A 19,460-nucleotide genomic window follows, 5' to 3' on the forward strand; every position below is an offset into this window, starting at 1 on the left:
ATTGAACCCAAATTAGTGTTCTACATGTTTACTGCCTACTGGCCACTATTTATTGCTTCCCAAATGCTATCAATAATCATCCGAATAATAGTTCTGTGAATATTTATCCGATAGTAATTGGTTTGAAGTTGCTCTGTTCACAACATAGAGTAGCCATTCCCAAGTAATTGTTGAGATAACCCACCAAGTAAATCACAGGTTCCCAGGTTTTTCTCTCATCTGCTCCCCACACTTGGAATCTCCCTTCTCTTTCTTTTCTCTTGATACTGACTGAGACTCCATATTATATCTCAGTGTCACTCCCTTTTGCTCTACAGAAGCAGAAGCATTTTGGTAGAAGTCGGACCAAAATTGGTGTGCAGATCTCATACTGTGTTCTTTGTCTTCCCAATGTCCTAGGCCAACTCTGATCTCCCAACACTACCTCTCTCATAGGTCCATTTAGCTTTCCAAGAAGAGATTAAAATATTTGAGTTAGGGCACCTGGGTGGCTCAGTCGGTGAAGTATCTGCCTTCGGCTCAGGGGCTCAGGTCATGATCCCAGGGTCCTGGTATCGAGCCCTGCGTTGGGCTTCCTGGTCAGTGGGGAGTCTGCTTCTCCCTCTGCCTCTCCCCCTGGCTTGTGCGCGCGCTCTCTCTCTCTCTCACTTACTCTCTTTCTCTCAGTAAATAAATAATATCTTTAAAAAAAAAGTCACAAATTGCCAGAGACAAAATGCAAATAGATCCTGGTCACTCACTAATTTATGCCCTTTAAACGATTTCAGTGTAATATTGGGAACAAATAATCCCTTCCTGCTGTTTCTCTATGCACTTTCAGCAATAGCATATTCATGGTTTTTGTAGTAATTGTTTATTCAAGCTTGACTAAGACTTGTCCAGCAACTATGTGGGGTTTCCCTGGACTCCTGTTTGTATTTTACATATGGATATCAAACCAAACATATGGACAGTCAAACCAAACTCATTCAAGTATAGGAAGGTGTTACGTTTCTTCTTACTGTGAATACAGTAAAGTCCAGTTTGGCACCCCACTCTCTTTTATTGCTTATGCCAAAGGAAGGACTTACTGCTCTTTATACAATATATTTTAAAAGACTTTAAAAAATGTTAAGAAAGCAAGGATATCAGAACACAAATGAATTCACTAAAACCAGTAAGATGTGGCTGGGGATGATACTAGTATCAACTATGTGTTATGAGATGCTGTCCATTTGCTAGAGGAAGGTACAAGTGACTAGTGGCCTGCAAAAATGGGGAGATGTCACATGTGCTCCACGTGTCCAGGTTTGGATGTACAGACGAATCAGAATCAGGTACTGAGAAAAACTTTTTTTCCGTGTCTTCCTGTATGTTCTCTAATTCTGCCTGGAATGTCCTGCCACTCTTCCCTTAGCTGACTTGAAACACTTCACAAGTCCCTCATCCATCCCTGGGATGGCATTGTTGGGTGCCTCTCCTCTGTAATATTATCATTTGAGACATATTGCTATCATGGTGCTTATGGTATTATAGTGATTTGTTTAATCATCTTTGTCCACAATGGTTTTCAAAGCCCCTTAATGGCAGTGCCTATGTATTATTCATCTTTTAATCTCCAAAACTTAGCACAGCATCTGGAAAATTATAAATCAATAAATATATCTTGAATGGTATTATGCTAAAAAAATAAACCCTTCTTTTTTTTTTTTTAAGATTTTATTTATTTATTTGACAGAGCTAGCACAAGTACAAGTAGGCAGAGCGGCAGGCAGAGGGAGAGAAGTAGGCTCCCCGCTGAGAAAGAAGTGCAATGCGGGACTTGATCCCAGAACCCTGTGACTATGACCCAACCCAAAGGCAGATGCTTAACTGACTGAGCCACCCAGGCACACACCCCACCCCCCGCAAATAAAACCTTCTAAATGACATATTGTTATAAATGCTAGTTTCTTAAAGCTATTTCTTACAGCTTTCTTGAGCGAACATGCTGTTCAGAAAAAAGCAGAACAAAAAAAAGCATAACTTTATGGTCGAATCAGCACATTGCAGCCTAACATCTGCAACGAGGGGGACTCACTTAATTCAAAAATAAGTTTTGGAAGAATGGTTTGATCATAAGTCATATAATCTTAAGTTATTTCAGTGAAATGTTTGATATATTTTAAACAGTAACAAGTTCAAGGTTATTTACTCTAGAAATTTCCTTGAGTGCAATAGTTCTTTGCTGCTCCTTTAAGTGGGGAGCCATATGCTTTACCCATTAGTGAAACTGAGTGTACCATTGACTTTCGTAAGAAAGCCACACATATGTGGGCCAACCCAGGATTCTACTCCACCATGCAGAGAAGTGTTAAATATCCTTAAGCATGTTAGAAACAGTGTCCTTGTTGTTTTTTTTAATTTTTAATTTTATTTTTGTCTCTTGCTTTGATTAAGCTGTTGGCTATCACTTTTTACTATTCTGTGAACACCAACCTACCCAAACATTTCAGCTTCTAGCTTAAGTTGTATTGGTAAACTAGATATTTAAGCTGATTTTTAAATTATCTAAATGAAAATAATAGTATGTCAGTTGATGCCTGAGAACTTTTTGCTAAGCATGTCTTCACTAAGGTGGATATTAAGCCCATTTTTCTTCTTGGATTTCCTATCTAGATAAAGCTTACCACATCCACTGAATTATCCAAATACAAAGCTGAAATATTTATGTTTCAGTTTTCTCTTACTCCTTCATATCCAGTTATTCAACAAGCTATGCTATTTCACTTCTGAAATAGCCTGCTCCAGTTTTCAACTGTCCCTTTATTTGAGGCTCCTATTGTCTTACGTGAACTCTGCAGGAATTTTGTATCTGGTCTCTTTACCATTTATCTCAACCCCTTCAATCCAACCATTACACTCACCTCTTGGAGACTTTTCCCAAGTGCAAATCCTTCTGTAAATATCTAACATCCTTAGGATAAAAGTCACAGAAAAATTTAACACGTATTATGTACCAGGCACCGTTGTAAGCACTTAAACACATATAAAAGCTTTCCAGAATCATATTTCATTCCTGCTTCATCTTCTAGTATCTTCCTAGGCAGGTCCTGGAAGTACATTTACCCTTCAGAACTTCAGACTCTTCTTGAATGCAGAATGTTCTTTCCTACTTCTAAGCCACTGCATGTCCTGGTACTTTGGTGTAAAATGCCCTTCTTTCCTTGCCCTTCAAGATGTATTTCCTGCTCTGTGAGGACTTCCTTGCACTGCTGCCATATCTGGGCAGAGGGAAACCTTTTTCCTTTTCCCTTTTATCTGCTTTCTAGACTTAGATCCTCATTTTAATCATAATTGTAGCTATTTCCTTGAATTACTTTCCTAATTGGCTAGGAAGACCAGGGATATTGCCTTTTCATCTTGGTATCCCCAGGGATTTACACAGCATCTGATAAATAGTAAATGTTCAGTTAACATCTTTTTATTTTTTAAAAATATTTATGTACTTATTTGATAGAACGAGTGCAAGTAGGCAGAGCAAGAGGGAGAGGGAGAAGCAGGCTCCCCACTCAATAGGGAGCCCAGTGCGGGACATGATCCCAGAATCCTGGGATCATGACTTAAGCCGAAGGTAGCCGTTCAATCCACTGCACCACCCAGGCACCCCAGTTAACATCTTATTAAGAAGCTGCAGAATGGCCACCTGCCTGCTTTAGATGGGCAATAAATTGATGGTGTTACCATGATCCAAACCACGGTTATTTGTAAAATTGTCTTCTTTCTCTTCCAGTTAGATCATAAGCCTCTTCAAGGCAGGGAGTTCTCTCCCCTATGGTACCTAGTAAAAGCCTTTGCACATAGTAAACACTTAGTCCACAACTATTGAATTGAATTTTAAAATCACTCCAGTAAATTTCCCTGTAGTCTGTTTGAACTTCCAAAATGATGACTTCATTGCTGTAGGCTCATTAAAGAGGTATAAAGAAGGAATTGCAGGACTTCCTAGGGAAATCATTTCTCCTCTTCCTGTTCTCCTCTGGCTTCTCACCCATTCTGATTAAGCATTATGCTTGAGCAGAGAAGGAGCACAAAACTGGGAGGCAAAGCTGTACCATATAATAGAGGCTCCACAGAAGTCGAATGAATTTTTTGATGGCAGAAAGAGATAGCAGGAAATTGTTGGAAATACTAATTCAAGGAGCATCTAGGGTGCGAGGAGACCATAACAGAGAATAGTGTCGGTGGGAAGGAAGGAGTCAAAGTGAGGCAGTTTTGACAGTCTGTGGTGGATACTCTCTCTGATATGACTAATTGAGAATTGATTGTGCATGCAGAAAGGTTATGTTTTATTAAGGGAAACCTTTTTCCCTTTTGTCTTTATGAAATCCGCTCTTCTGCAGATGTTACTCCCTTCCCATACTAAAGCCTCATTAATTTATAATTCACCACATTGCTTTAAAAGTGCTGTGCAGATTTCCTGTTTCTCTCACATACAGTGCTTCTAATAGAGAAAGTCAAGTAGGATATAACTTGAAATGCTTCTTGTCTTGAGGGCTGCATGCCAGACTTGCTGGTGCCAAAATATTTCACCAATCGTCTCTTAGATCATTGCAAATGTTTCCAAGTACCATTTTGCAAGCTCCATGAAAGTGAATTTGGGCTCTAACACAACTCTTTTACTGTTGACTGTAAATTGACTCTGGTTTCTACAACCTTAAGTCAAAGCTAAATGGAGTCTTCTATTGGGGCTCTGTTAATTTTAAGGACAGGTACCCTCACACAGAGGCACCACCTCACCAAATGCAGACTTTAAGGGCAAAGGCAATAGAAATGGGAAAAAGGAAATTAACCCCTGTTCTACCATCCTAAATGTTGTTTCTGTCAATAAATTTGATAGAACTTGGGAAACCATCGCATACAGATTGTTGAAGAAGTTAAAATGGCTTTTCAGTTTCTAATTGTCCAACATGCCATTAGTGAAGATATAAGTAAAGAAGGAATAGGTTGACATCATTTTTCATCGAAACCCACTTTATAGATATAAAGAAAACAGGAAAAACAGGAAGAGAAGTTGACAGTTTAGGTAATTTTTGGAAATTTTAACAGCTTGCATATGAAATGCGTCAGATATATAGAAGGAAACCTCAGGTCTCTTTAGAGACATGTAAGTTTGGAGGGTGTGTGTGTGTGTGTTGGGGTGGATATATTAACATGGACTATCATGCAGGGGTTAAAATCTCACATACCGCACAGATTCCAGGGAGAGAACATAAGTAAAGCAAGCGAGGTGGGGACTGATAGAAATGTGTGCCTGGATTAAAGGAGTGATAGCCATTCAGCTCTGGTTGATCACTACCAAACAAGAATACAGTTCTTCTTCTTATTATTTTTTTTTCTCGAGAGAAACTAGAAAACTACTTTTTTGTTGTTGTACATAAAATCTCACATGAATATCTGTAACTATCCAAACACTGACATTTTGTGATGGTCAAATAAAACACAGGATACAAATTCAGCTACAAATTTTGAGATCTCTGGGTTGCACTTTTATTGGGGAATGAAGACTTTAACAGGTTAAGCAATTCAAGCATAGTATAAGCCATTACATAATTAGATGTTAAATAGAATGAGGTATCAGTTGACGAACTTGTAAGTGTAGACGAGAAGAGCTCAGTGTTGGCTGAAGTTAAAACAGAATCATGTGAAGATGTGGTACCTCATCTAAACCTTGGAAAATGGGTGCCTATCAGTGGCAATAAGAAAGGGAGAAAGTATTTGAAGCAAGGAAAGTGGTATGGAGCATAGAGATGGTAATTTGGGGACAGTAAATAGCTTATACTGTGGGAACAAAGAAAGACTAGAACCGTTTTTAAAACTCCCTAGTCCATTGTTTTCTCTACCATGCTCTAGCACCTCTTGTCTTGACCTAGGAAAAATAGAGGTAATTATAAATTTAGGTAAATATTTGCTGAATACCGATTATATGCCAAGCACTACTCCAGGCTCTGGACAAAAGTGCTGTATATATGTGATGTATACATACTCTCTCTTACAAATGGACACAGATCAAGTCCAACTTTATTACAAATTGGTCACATGAACAGTCATATTAAGTACACTTTAATTATTCTAGAAGGAAGTGGAATCAATTGAGAACTTTCATAATGCTGGGAAAGTATAACCAAAAATAAATATTTTGAATATGAGATTTTATATTAAGTGTCAAATACTCATATCAAATATTTCTAGATGCAAATGAGTATAAAATAATCTCAGTTCCTCAACAGTTTATAAGAAATTAGTCATGGGTAGCCAAACCAACATAATAACTTGGTCAGTTAATGAATACAGCCCATTCAAGAGTCATCACATGAATACTTATCATTAGGACAAATATTAAAATCAGTATAAAAATATTTTTATATTTTGCATTCTTGCCTCTCATGCCCTTTGAGAAGGAGGTAATAGAGTTTCAGAGAGAGAAGCAGAGAGAATTTAAAAAAAAAAAAAAAAGAATAACTGTTTTGGAGAGGCCAATACTGATATCTCCCCCCCTCCAAATCTTTGGTTATATATAACATTTCATTTTATGAAAAAATACTATGCATGTATAAGTATAAAGGTTACTTATCTTTCCAGCTTCAACAAATGCCTTTATACTCTCTAAAATATATGTGATGAATCACTACATTCTATAACCTCTGAAACTAATTATTATATTCTATGTAAAATAACTAGAATTTAAATAAAAATTTGGATAAAAATATGATAATCTGTTTTTACAGTTGAAGTATATATCAAAGGGCTCAGATTTAGCAGTGTAAAATACAATGGATATAAAAATAATCACATTGTTAATCAATGAATATGAATAAGTACTGGGGGAAAAATTTATTCATGTTCATTGTCCATATAAAAGTATATTACAGAACATAAAGCTAACTAAAGTCTATTTTGATGTTTCAAACTCAGTTTCATTCTTAAAACATGATCAAACAGTTGAAAGCCATTTCCAAAACATTAGTTAAAGTCTAGGTAGTTTAATATAAAATATGTACTTACAAAGCTTGTATTGCCTGGTGACATTTAGTTCAAAAATATACTGCTGGCCTAACCTTTCTATCTGTTTCTCATAGTCTTCTTACCCAGGCACATTTCCAAGACACACAGAATATTTGCTGTGCACTCTTTAAATTTAACTTGAGAATTGAGAGAGATCAAATCCATATGTACAAGAAAAATAAAGTGTCAGCATAACCATCTTAAATCTGTATCTTGGATATTATTTTTAAAAGCTGCTCTTCAGAGCTGATACACTACATAACAAATATAATGCAATTGAACCTTACTTTGTTGCATATCTTTCACAAAGCCATATTTCAATCATGAAAAAGAATACAAATCAATATCACTTAATAATTTTGATTAAAAACTATATATCCAAAAGGAACATCCCAGTATTTGAATTTCAGTTAATATTTCACCTCCCTCAGTCTGATTTCTGCTGTGTCAGCACAACGTTATCTCGGGCAGCAGCCATTAGGGTGGTTGTTTCTTTAATGTTGGCTCTCTCATATACGTTTTACTGCTTGCTGTGATGGAATTTAATCTTCACAAATATATTTCCTTGTCTGTTTCTGTGTCCAGTAAGCCTATATGGTAAGAAGATAAAGGTGCAGAAATCTTTAAGTTATTTAACTTTAAAAACAGAATTTTCCAATAGTGAATGACTCCATACACTCTTCTTAAGGCATTTTGATAAAACATGAAACTTTCTTGTTAAGGTTTTTGTTTTGCAGTCTTCAAGAATTGAGAGTTTGGAGGGTTTTGAGAAAAAGAGGATTTATTCAATGGATACCACCTGCATCACAAGGCTAGCCTAATTCTCCTGAAGTTTAAAATTTGCAATTACCCTAAAAAAATCCTTTATTGACTTTTAGAGATAACACAGATGTGTACTAAATTTTTTTATGGTGAGTATATTGTAATATGTAACTGTGGAATATTAAGGCTATGGATTCAGAGATTCAAAAAGCAGTTTTAGAAACTTGGGGGGATTTTGTTTGTTACTTAAATATTTTCCCTGAAATCACTAAGTCAATAGAAGGAATAGCAATTTCCCAGGGACTGCAAATTACTTTATCTGGATCATTGGCAATTTATAAAATTTGCATTTTTCCTAAGAAAGGTTTTTCTATTGCACAGATATGTTTTTCACTATAAGCAAGATTAAAATAAGCTAACAAAATGTGCAGGGTTTTTTTTTTTTTTTGTCATATTTAGTGCCTTTAGAATATCTACTACTCTCAAAAGAGTCAATCTGTTAACCTCAATAATCAGTGCAAGGGAGTACATGAAACAGTCATTTCTAAAATAGTTAAATGCATGAGTATAATATTATAAAGTTGCAGTAAATTTAAAATTTTTTAACCCAAATTTTCATTGAAACCTTATACTTAGGGGAATATTTGACTCTATGAATTCAGTGTAACAGAGCAATAATTGAAACATTTAGTGATTTAGTAATTGTTCATATTGCACATAATCCTGTTTTCCAAACATAAAACTTCTGTGTATAGGTCTTTTAGTTAGTTAAAAAAAAAAAAATAGTAGTTACTTAGGAAACTTTTTCTGTTTAACTAATATGTATAGGGAACTCTTGGTTACCCACAGCAGGCAAATCTCAATCCACAAAGAGATTATAGCTATCTTTGAGTGAGGGATTATCTTTTCTTTATATTTTCATAATTGTAGGCACAGTAAGACAGATAATAAATTTCATTGCTTTTGATGCCCTTGGATTAATAAGAGTATATTTTCTACTTTATAGGAAACTGTATTTTATCATCAAAAGAAAAAAAAAAAAAGCTGTACCTAGGAGTAACATTTGTTGACTAATAGGGTTTATTTATTTATTTTTTAAAATTCTATTCATTTATTTGACACAGAGAGAGAGAGACCACAAGGAGGCAGAGAGGTAGGCAGAGAGAGTGGGATAAGCAGGCTCCCTGCTGATCAGAGAGCCTGATGTGGGGCTCGATCCCAGGACCCTGAGACCATGACTTGAGCCGAAGGCAGAGGCTTAACCCCCCAGGTGCCCCAACTAACAGGGTTTTAATATGTGGATTCTGGTTGTTGTTGGAAAAGTACCTACAAAATAATATTGTGGTGGATATAGTTAACAAGAAATGAAAGTGTAAGAGAGTAGTTTGGTGGAGGAAATACCAGAAAATACATGCTATACTTTCTGAATTATTTTTTTGAGACATAATTTGCATTTAGATCTTAATTGTACAATTCGATGAGTTTTTTTTTTTTTAAAGGTTTTATTTGTTTCACACAGAGATAGAGAGTACAGGTAGGCAGAGCAGCAGGCAGAGGGAGAGGAAGAAGCAGGCTTTCCACTGAGCAGGGAGCCCGATGCGGGGTTCAATTCCAGAACCCTGGGATCATGACCTGAGCCGAAGGCAGAGGCTTAACCCTCTGTTTTAATGAGGCATTCAGCAGTGCAACCAGCAACTTAATCAATATATAGAACATTTCCATCACTCCAGCCAATTCCCTCATGTCCCTTTTCAGTCAGTCTCTCCTACTGCCTGCCCAAGGACAGTATTACAATTTCTGTCATCACAGATTAGTTTTGTTTATTCTTGAGGTTTTTTTTATACATGAAATAATACAGTACATAGTTAGGAAATTTTGCTAATGAAAGAACTGAGAAACAAATGCTAACACCTAGTCATTAGGAGAGGCCAGAAAGGTTTTGTCAAGGTAGAGGAGATTTATTTATATTGTTCATGGGCTCAAGGAGAAGAACCTGTGTAGGGAAAGAGCTGGAAGATTATAGAGGGCATAAGGTGTGTGGTTTCCCAAGAGTAGAAACATGTCTCTCCTGAGCTGGAGATAATAAGAAAATATGTAAACCTGAATTTATAATGGTGTCAGTCAACACCGTTACATTACTTTTTCTGGGAAATTACTAGTCGCTAAGGAGAAGGTTCGAGGGAATCAGAAGACATGATTTAGCCAGAATTGGTTATGGGCAAGATGGGTTCAACAGATAATAAAAAATGTAATGATAATTAGAGGAGAGAGAGAGAGAGAGAGAGAGAGTGTGTGTGTGTGTGTGTGTGTGTGTGTATCTATCCATCCATCTGTCAAGAATTGGTAGGGATGAAGGGAATGGCGGTTACTCTGAGTGAGACATTTACACCCACTGGTTATTTGTGATTCGAAGCTTGTGACCACTTTTAGCATAATGTCTGGGAGTAGCTATTGGCAGTTTATACTGAATTTTTTATTCTAGCTTAAAAGAGGCAACATGTTTATTTGAAGATAGCATGGTTAATAATCCTTCGGCAAGTTTAGGATATTTTTTATTTTGGTTTCTACTCCTACTGTTACTGTAGATGAACATAAAAATGCATTTGTTGATGAAATCCTTCCAAAATATATGAAATTTTTGTAGTTTCTAATCATAAAAAATACCTGGATCCCAGATTAAACCTGCCCAGAGATCTAGACCACTGTATACTACCAAAGAGGTAAATAGATTCTGACTTTAAATACCAGGAAGAATAGAGGAAGAAGGCAGCTGTCTTTCAAAACCCAGCTCTACAATGGTTTCACTCACAATCAAAGTGATGCCAGTTTCTAAATTGCTATCTATTCCAGAGACATTAATTTTACATTCATGTTTTACTGAAAACATTCTTTATGGACAGTCCCTGATATCTAATTTAAAAATTTTTCTTCCACTATTTATTTATTTATTTTTTTGGTCCATGATTTCTAATTCAAAGAATGTGATGATAGCTGCCTTGTTATCCCTGTTCAGTGATTATCCTTTCTTAATTCTTCAACATTTTGGGGGGGGGAGCTTCTGCCCTTGTAGACCCAGATTTTCCTAATTTTCAGTGCTTTCTATACCTAAAAAATGCCTTTCTTGCCATCTTGAATGTTCTCCAAAAAGCATGGAAGAAAAGGCCAGGGTGACTATACTCTTAAGTGCAAATCACAGCCATTTCATGAATCAGGGGCCAGAGATCAGGCAAAAACATTCTTTAAGATTGTGCCATCTTCACATTTTTATTTAATGGTTACTCATTTATTAAGGTTGCATATGTTCTAAATATTCTGCTCCTTGTGTAAGAAGTACTTAAGTGCTTTTCTTATATCCATTTGTTCTTTTTGTATTAAAAAAAAATTGTCTCTTCCCAGCTCCATTAGTTATCAAAATCATTCTTTCTTCATGTGCCGGGATGCAGCTCAAAGGTTAACTTCTCCATCCAGCTTAATCAAGAGGTGATTGTCCTCTGCTATCCCTGAGACACGCAGAATGAAAAGGTTATACACCCTGAATGTTTAGAACATTGTTTCAGCACATATTAATTAGTGACAAATAACTCGAATTGATTCTGTCTAGATCCAGGTCAAGTGAGCAAGCAGATATTTGACTTCTAGCCTTAGATGCTAGAAGCCTGGCTTTTGGATTTTTCCAGCAGTAGATCCAGGGTCTAGTATCAACAGCTTGAATGAGTTAGACATTTGATTTTATCAGTCCCATGGAGGGTGAATGAGTAGTGTAGGCTCTGCAGAAGTGATTTACACTAAGCAAGCTCATCAGAAACTGATTTGTGGAGCAAAATGGCATTTTATCAATTTGCAGTGGAGTAGAAAGAGCATGGACTTTGGATTCTCATAGAACAAGGTTTAATTTTCATCCTCACCGTTTAACATCTGTGTAATTTCAGAGATATAATTTAATCCCTCTGAATTTAATTTTTCTGTTTGTTAAATGAGTATAATACTTACTCAGGACTCTCTGAGACATACATTGGCTGTATATGAGAAGGGTAACCTCCCTGGAATCTGTCACAGATTGTCTGTCCTGGTAAATACTGGTTTTTTTTTCCTTCACTACTGTTGAGAACAGAAATGTGTATCTGATAAAAGTTTGCACTTGTGGATAGATTCCTTCAGAAAGTCAGTCTACAAATTGAAGAATTATTTCATGAACATAGAATTACATAAAGGGCAATATTTTTTTTCTAGTAATAGCTTAATGAATTGATCTTCAACCTAGGAATATTTCTAGATAGACAACTAATGTTAGTCATTAATCTTATTTTTTTTTTAATTTTACTTATTTATTTATTTGACAGAGAGAAAGGGAAATAGCAGCAGAAGCAGAGGGAGAAGCAGACTCCCTACTGAGCAGAGAGCCTGGTGTAGGACTCTGTCCCAGGACCCTGGGATTATGACCTGAGCTGAAGGCAGACACTTAACTGATCAAGCCACCCAAGGACCTTAATTTTAAAAGCCTCATCTATGTGGGATGATGTCAGGTTTGTGAGATCAAGCCCCATGTCAGGCTCTATGCTCATCAGGGAGTCTGCTTAGGATTCTCTTTTCCCTCTACCCGCTCCTGCCATGCTTGTACTTCCTCTCTCTACAATAAATTAATAAATCCTTTTTAAAAAGCCTCATCTGTGCTGATTGTGGTAAGCACATAGGAAAAATTTTTACTGTTTAACTCTCCTTTTTCAATATTCCTTTTTTTTTTTTTTAAAGATTCCATTTATTTATTTGACAGACAGAGATCACAAGTAGGCCGAGAGGCAGGCAGAGAGAGGAGGAAGCAGGCTCCCTGCTGAGCAGAGAGCCCAATGCCATTCGGGGCTCTATCCCGAGATGTTGAGATCGTGACCTGAGCCGAAGGCAGGGGCTTTAACCCACTGAGCCACCCAGGTGCCCCTCAATATTCCTTATTAATGCATAATTCTCATGTTGTAATCTTTACTAGAAGATGACATTCTTAGCTAATGGGCTCCATATATATATATATATATATATATATATATAATTTCTTTTTAATTTAATTGACAGACAAAGATTACAAGTAGGCCGAGAGGCAGGCAGAGAGAGGGGAGGGGGCAGGCTCTGAGTGAGACATTTACACCCACTGGTTATTTGGTCCCAGGACCTTGGGGTCATGACCTGAGCCAAAGGCAGAGGCTTTAACCCACTGAGCCACCCAGGCGCCCCTGGCCTCATAATATTTTGTGACACATTTTTGATTAGGCAATTATTTTAGGATGTTCAGTCAGGTTTAAAGATACTTTAAATTTATCAATAGTGAGTGAGGTGTGGTTTCTACAAATTTATATTCGTTCTTATTAACTTAAATTTCAGATGATTTTCAAGCCCTCATTCTGAAATGAGAAAACTTACTTGGTTGCAGTACTCAGCCTGCAGTACTCAGTTACAATTTTGGTTATGAATGGAATTTCATTTTGCAAAATAGCTCTGTGGTTTTTAAAATCTTATTCGTGATTAGCACTGTCTCAGACGTCTTGTAAAACTTCTTTCCTCATTTTTCATCTCTCATTTTTTAATCTTTCAGCTTTGTTGAGGTCTGAAAGTAGGAATCAATGTGGGAATTTTGCCTGTGGCAAGGAAAGTAATTATACCCATTCTCAAGAAGTTTGAGTATGCTGTGGCATGTGGGCAACAAAATGACGATTACAATAGAATATGCTAATTTCATTATTGAGCAATGTATCTGGTGTGATAGAAGCACACAGTGCAGGTTTAGAAGAAGAAGAGTGATTCAGACTGAATGTGTATGTGAAGCTTAGCCAAGAAATAGATACGTTTTACCAAACTCCTCGCTTTACTACCCTTCTTCTCTGCCATTGTTACAGACCAGGATACCTATAAAATATGTAATAAAACAGCTTTAATTGCCAATTAATAAAAACAAGAGGTTTGATTGCTCAACTTTGGTTGGTTAGATAGTAATGCTAAGAGATCTAATAGCATAGCTCTGACTACTTTGTACCCTTCTCATGTAATAACATATAGTGAATTCTTTTTAATGGCCGGAGTGTATCTATAAATTTGACCAGCATCCATTCCTTTATATTAATTTTTCATAAAGGGATAGAAAATCTGATTTTCACATCCTGTCAGCATTGCAGGAAAGTGAACCCACAAATAAGCATGCCCATGGAGAGAAGGCTGTGGTTCCATATCTATGATGGGTAGTACAGGTGAAAAATTACTAATATAATTTACTTTGCCATCACTATACCTTTCTGAAAAATAATTCCTCACTAACAGAGTTGAACAAGACCATAAACAATTACCAAGAGCACATAAAAATAATATTTAGTTCAGCTTTGTAATGTGTTTATACTTAAAATGTGAATCTGGCTTGTTTGAAAAAGTGCTGTTTACCTAAGCGAATGCTGTATGTCCACCCTGACCTCTTACTTTAGATATGATATTTTTCAAAACCATAATTTTATTTGGTTCTTTCTTATTTATTGATGTTACTTCCTATTTGTTTATTGATTTTTAGCATAATTGTTTATGTCTTCGAGCATAGTTATGATAGTCACTTTAAAATCCTTGCGAGCTAATTGTAGAGTCTGAATCTCAGAAGAGCCAGTTTCCTTTGATTGTCTTTTCATTACATGTGAGCCACATTATGTTGTTTCTTTATATATGTGGTAATTCTGAATTATATACTGGATGTGTGAGCAATACATTGTAGAGACTCTGGATCCTGTTTTATTCTCCTGAAGAATGTGTTTGTTTGTTTATTTGTTTGTTTGTTTGTTTGTTTGTTTTATGAGGCAGTTTATTCCAAACTTCATATCCATTGCTATGGGTAGTAACTGAAATTTCTTTTCAGATATTTTAGCCTTAATTGGGCTTTTTAGAATCTCCGAAGTTTAGGTATATAGGTCGGGTTTCTGCTAGGTATTAGGCAGAGTTTATATAGTGTTAGTCTCCCTCCTTCATCCAGGTCTTTCTTTTCTAAGACTTTTCCTCCTCAGTCTCCAGATGCTATTGTATCCCCATACTCAATTAGTAAGCCAGTTTGGGTCTTACTATTATTTATAACTTGAAGAAAACGGAGAGAAACCAAAAGAAAGCAGAAAGCAGAGAGGAGTTGCCAGTTGAACTAAGAAACAGAAGATGGCACTGGGTGAATTCAAACAAAGTTCTGGTTTGTACAGGTCCCCTGGCCTGAGAGCCACATGAATAAATAAGATATGTGCAATATTTAATTTCACAATTTGTCAGTTTGAATTTTCTTTTTTAAAGATATTTTTTATTTATTTGACAGAGAGAGAAGGAGAGCACAAGTAGGCAGAGAGGCAGGCAGAGGGAGAGGGAGAAGCAGGCTTTCTCCTGAGCAGGGAGCCTGATGTGGGGCTCGACCCCAGCACCCTGGGATCATGACCTGATCACCCTGGGATCATGACCTCAGCCGCTTAACTGACTGAGCCACCCAGGTGCCCCTGTCAGTTTGAATTTTTATATGCAGGAAAGTTGATCTGTATGAAACTCTAGAATTAGAACTCTACTACAGGTTTTAAACTGCTATTACATCTTCTAGAATGCTACCATTTAGTATTTGTCAAATTTATTTGATATTTTCTGAGTTTAGCAATGTTTTTAGGACCTAATTCTGGTCCTGAAAGAATTTTTTTTTTAATGTTCCAGCTGGCAATGTGATTTCTACCTCATATTGGAACATAAACTTATGAATTCCCTGGCTTTTGAACCTTACTGAGCTTCAGTTTTCATATCTGTAAATATAGAATGAATTATTGTCTCAGTAAACACTATGAATTTATTAATGCCATATATATGCATGCATGTGTATGTTTTTGTGTTTAGATATGTATGTGTGCTGTGTGTTTACATATATATATATATAATATTTGGCTGTGGTTGATAATTGGTAAGTACTTAAAAAATGAAGTCTAATTTATGCCTACAATTTTTATCTAAATTGAAAATTAAGCATTTTTAATTGCTCTCTAAAATCTTAGAAAGCAGGAACCAGGTACCAAAATTCAATATCTCTTTATACAAACTACATTAATAATATCATTAATACATAGGTAAACTGAAAATCATTCTAAGAAAAACCCAGATTACTATGTAGCTTTCCTGCCCTTACCTTTACATAAGCATTCCATCTCTGTACACTTCAGATTAAGAAGGTATATAACCTTTCTCATCCTAAAAGCTCTTTATATTTTCACCAGGATGAGAAAGAACTTAATTGTAACTTGAAAGAGCCCTTATTCCAGGTTCTTCCATGCCGTAAATGGTGAACTCATAGGCATATCTTGTTTTATTTTGCTTCACAAATACTTTTTTTTTTTTTTAACACATTGAAGATTTGTGGCAACCCTACCTCTAGCAAATTTATTGGCTCCATTTTTCCAGTAGCATTGTTCACCTTGTGTGTTTGTGTCACATTTTGGTAATTTTCTCAGTTTTTCTAACTTTTTCATTATATCATTATGGTGATCTGTGATCAGTGATCACATATAAGATGGCAAACTAAATCAATAATTGTGTGTATTCTGACTGCTCCACTCACTGGCTTGTCTGCCATCTTTCCCTCTTCTCAGGCCTCCCTAGACCCTGAAACACAATATAAAAGTTAGACCAGTTCATATACCTATATTGACCTTTAATTATTCAAGTGAGAAGCAAGAGTTGCACATTTCTCACTTTAAATCAAAAGCTAAAAATGGTTAAGCTTTGTGAAGAAAGTTGGTGAAAGCTGAGAGAGGGTTTTTTTTGTTTTTTTTGTTTTTTTTTTTTTTTTTTCCCCAAAAACCTCAACTCAGAAGGTCCAAGTTCTAGGATCAATCACAAATCAACCTTTGTGATGCTGGCAGGAGGATGGGTGTGGGTGTGGGTGTGTGATGGTGGTCCATTGAAGGGAAGGGGGCAAGAGAAAAGAGCGTCACCAGTGTTTTGTTTCGTTTCTTTTCTTTTTTAAAAGATTTTATTTATTTATTTATTTGTCAGAGAGAGAGAGAGTGAGCACAGGCAGACGGAGTGGCAGGCAGAGGCAGAGGGAGAAGTAGGCTCCCTGCTGAGCAAGGAGCCCCATGTGGGACTTGATCCCAGGACGCCGGGATCCTGACCTGAGCTGAAGGCAGCTGCTTAACCAACTGAGCCACCCTCTTGCTTAAAACGGTAAACCTGAAAACAAAGGAAAAGTTCTTGAAGAAAATGAAAAGTGCTACCTCAGTGAGCACCTAGGAAAGCAGGACAATTTTACTGCTGATATGGAGAAAATTTTAGTGGTCTGGAGAGAAGATCAAACCAACCACAGCAGTCCCCCAAGCCAAAGCCTAATCTAGAGCAAGGTCCTAAGTTTCTTCAGTCCTAGAAAGGCTGAGAGAGAAGAAGCTGCAGAAGAAAAGCTAGCAGAGGTTGATTTGTGAAGTTTAAGGAAAGAAACTGACTTCATAACATAAAAGTGTCAAGTGAAGCACCAAGTGCTGATTTAGAGCTGCAGCAAGTTATCTAGAAGATCTAGTTACAATCATTAACGACGGCAGCTATGCTAAACAACATATTTTCAATGTAGAACAAAATAGCCTTCTAATGGAAGAAGATGTCATCTAGGACTTCAGTAGCTAGAGAAAAGTCAGTTCCTAGCTTCAGAGCTTCAAAGGACAAGCTGATTCTCTTGTAGGAACTAACTTGAAGTTGAAGCCAGTGCCCATTCTGAAAATCCCAAGGAATTTAAGAATTATGCTAAATCTACTCTGCCTATGCTCTAGAAATGGTCCAACAAAGTCAGGATGACAGCACAGCTGTCAGTGTGCTGTTACGGTATGGTTTACTGAATATTTTCTCCCTGCTTTTGAGACCTCCTTTTTGGGGGTGGGGGGCGGGAAACCCTTTCAAAACTGACTGCTTATTGACAATGTGCCTGGTCACTCAAGGACCCTAATGGAGATACACAGTTAGATTTATTGTTCTCATTCCTGCTAATAAACCATTCATTCTGCTGTCTATAGATCAAGGAGTAATTTTGACTTTCAAGGAAAGCTACATAGCTTATGGAACATCATGAAAGATGTTTCATACAGCTATAGCTTCCATAGAGATTGAGTGATTCCTCCGATGAATCTGGGCAAAGTCAACTCAAAATCGTCTGCAAATGGTTCACCATTCTAGATGCTATTAAGAACAGTTTGTGATCTGTGGGAAGAGGTCAAAATATCAACATGAACAGGAGTTTGGGAGAAGTTGATTCCAACCCTCATGGATGACTTTGAGGGCTTCAAGACTTCAGTGGAGGAAGTAACTGCCGATGGGGTGAAAATAGCAAGAACTAGAATTAGAAGTGGAGCCTGAAGATGTGACTGAATTGCTGCAAGTTCATAACAAAACCTGAATGGATGAGTTGCTGCTGCTTATGGAGGAGCAAAGAAAGTGGTTTTTTACAATGAAATCTACTTTGGTGAAGTTGTGAAGATTGTCGACATGATAATAAATACTAAGCTTAATTGATAAAACAGAAGTAAAGTCGACAGGATTGACCCCAGTGTTGAAAGAACTTCTACTCTGGGTAAAATGCTATCAAACAATATCTCATGCTATACAGATATCATTCATGAGAGGAATAGTCAATCAATGCAGCAAGCCTTATTGTTGTCTTATTTTAAGAAATTGCCACAGCCACCCCAGCCTTTAGCCACCACCACCTTAATCAGTCAGCAGCCATCAACACTGATGCAGGATCTTCCACAAGCAAAATAATTATAACTCACTGAAAGCTCAGATATCATTAATATTTTTTAGCAAAGGTATTTTTAAATTAAGTCATATACATTTTTTAGACATAGTACTATTGCACATTTGGTAGACGATAATATAATGTAAACGTAACTTTTATATGCTTGGGAACCCCCCCCCAAATTACTTGCTTTTATTGCCATATTCACTTTATTGCATTGGTCTGAAACTGAACACAATATCTCTGAAGCATATCTGTATTTGTGTCAAATGAATAATTAATAGGATAAGCAGCCATCTTACGGGAAGTTAGGAAACAAATATTTAGAGATTAAATATGAAAATAATTCATAATTTGAAAATCAAAGCATGTGTATGTAAAGTTTACATTTATTATAAAAAGGCTAACTCTAGTTTATCATAATTTTGTAATACTCAGATTTGAAAGAAAAAAGGGGAAAAAAGCAAGTTATAAACAGGATTTATGCAGAAGAGAATCTTGTGTTGCATTTCTTAAAGATTATATATAATCAGTTCTGACTCCCAAGTCATCCCGGAAAAATACAATGAGAATTGTTATTCATAATAATGATTAGGTCACATGATGTAACTCATCAAACATGTACATTCTCCTCCGCAGATTATACTTAATAAGTCAGGGAAGGGATTAGATCATTTTCAAAAGATTTTTAAGAAAGATTAAAATAAAAAAAATTAAGATATTTATCTATTTCTTTGAGAGAAAGTATGAATGGGAGGGGCAGAGGGAGAGTGTCACAAACAGACTCCATGCTGAGCACTCAGAGCCCAGTATGGGGCTTGATCCCAGAACCCTGAGATCATGACCTGAGACAAAACCAAGAGTCAGATGCTTAACCAGCTGTGCCACCCGGGCACCCCAAATTTTAAAAATGTTTTGTCTCCTA

The 19,460-nt window shown here is 36.6% G+C and overlaps 1 protein-coding gene across 12 annotated transcripts in view; it reads left to right on the forward strand.

The window, feature by feature from the left end:
- ALCAM (activated leukocyte cell adhesion molecule) overlaps positions 1-19,460 on the forward strand; it is a 213,840-nt gene that overhangs the window by 79,650 nt on the left and 114,730 nt on the right. For 2 of the 12 annotated variants that reach the window (XM_082696757.1, XM_082696755.1), the window contains exon 2: positions 12,126-12,308. The exons of the other annotated variants lie outside the window; for them this stretch is intronic. In XM_082696757.1, the coding sequence (XP_082552883.1) occupies positions 12,299-12,308 (10 nt within the window). In that variant the 5' untranslated portion in view covers positions 12,126-12,298. The remainder of the gene's footprint in view (positions 1-12,125; positions 12,309-19,460) is intronic. 12 annotated transcript variants of the gene reach the window in all.

This window comes from Mustela nivalis, assembly GCF_964662115.1.
Source record: "Mustela nivalis genome assembly, chromosome: 1".
Classification (NCBI taxonomy): Eukaryota; Metazoa; Chordata; class Mammalia; order Carnivora; family Mustelidae; genus Mustela; species Mustela nivalis.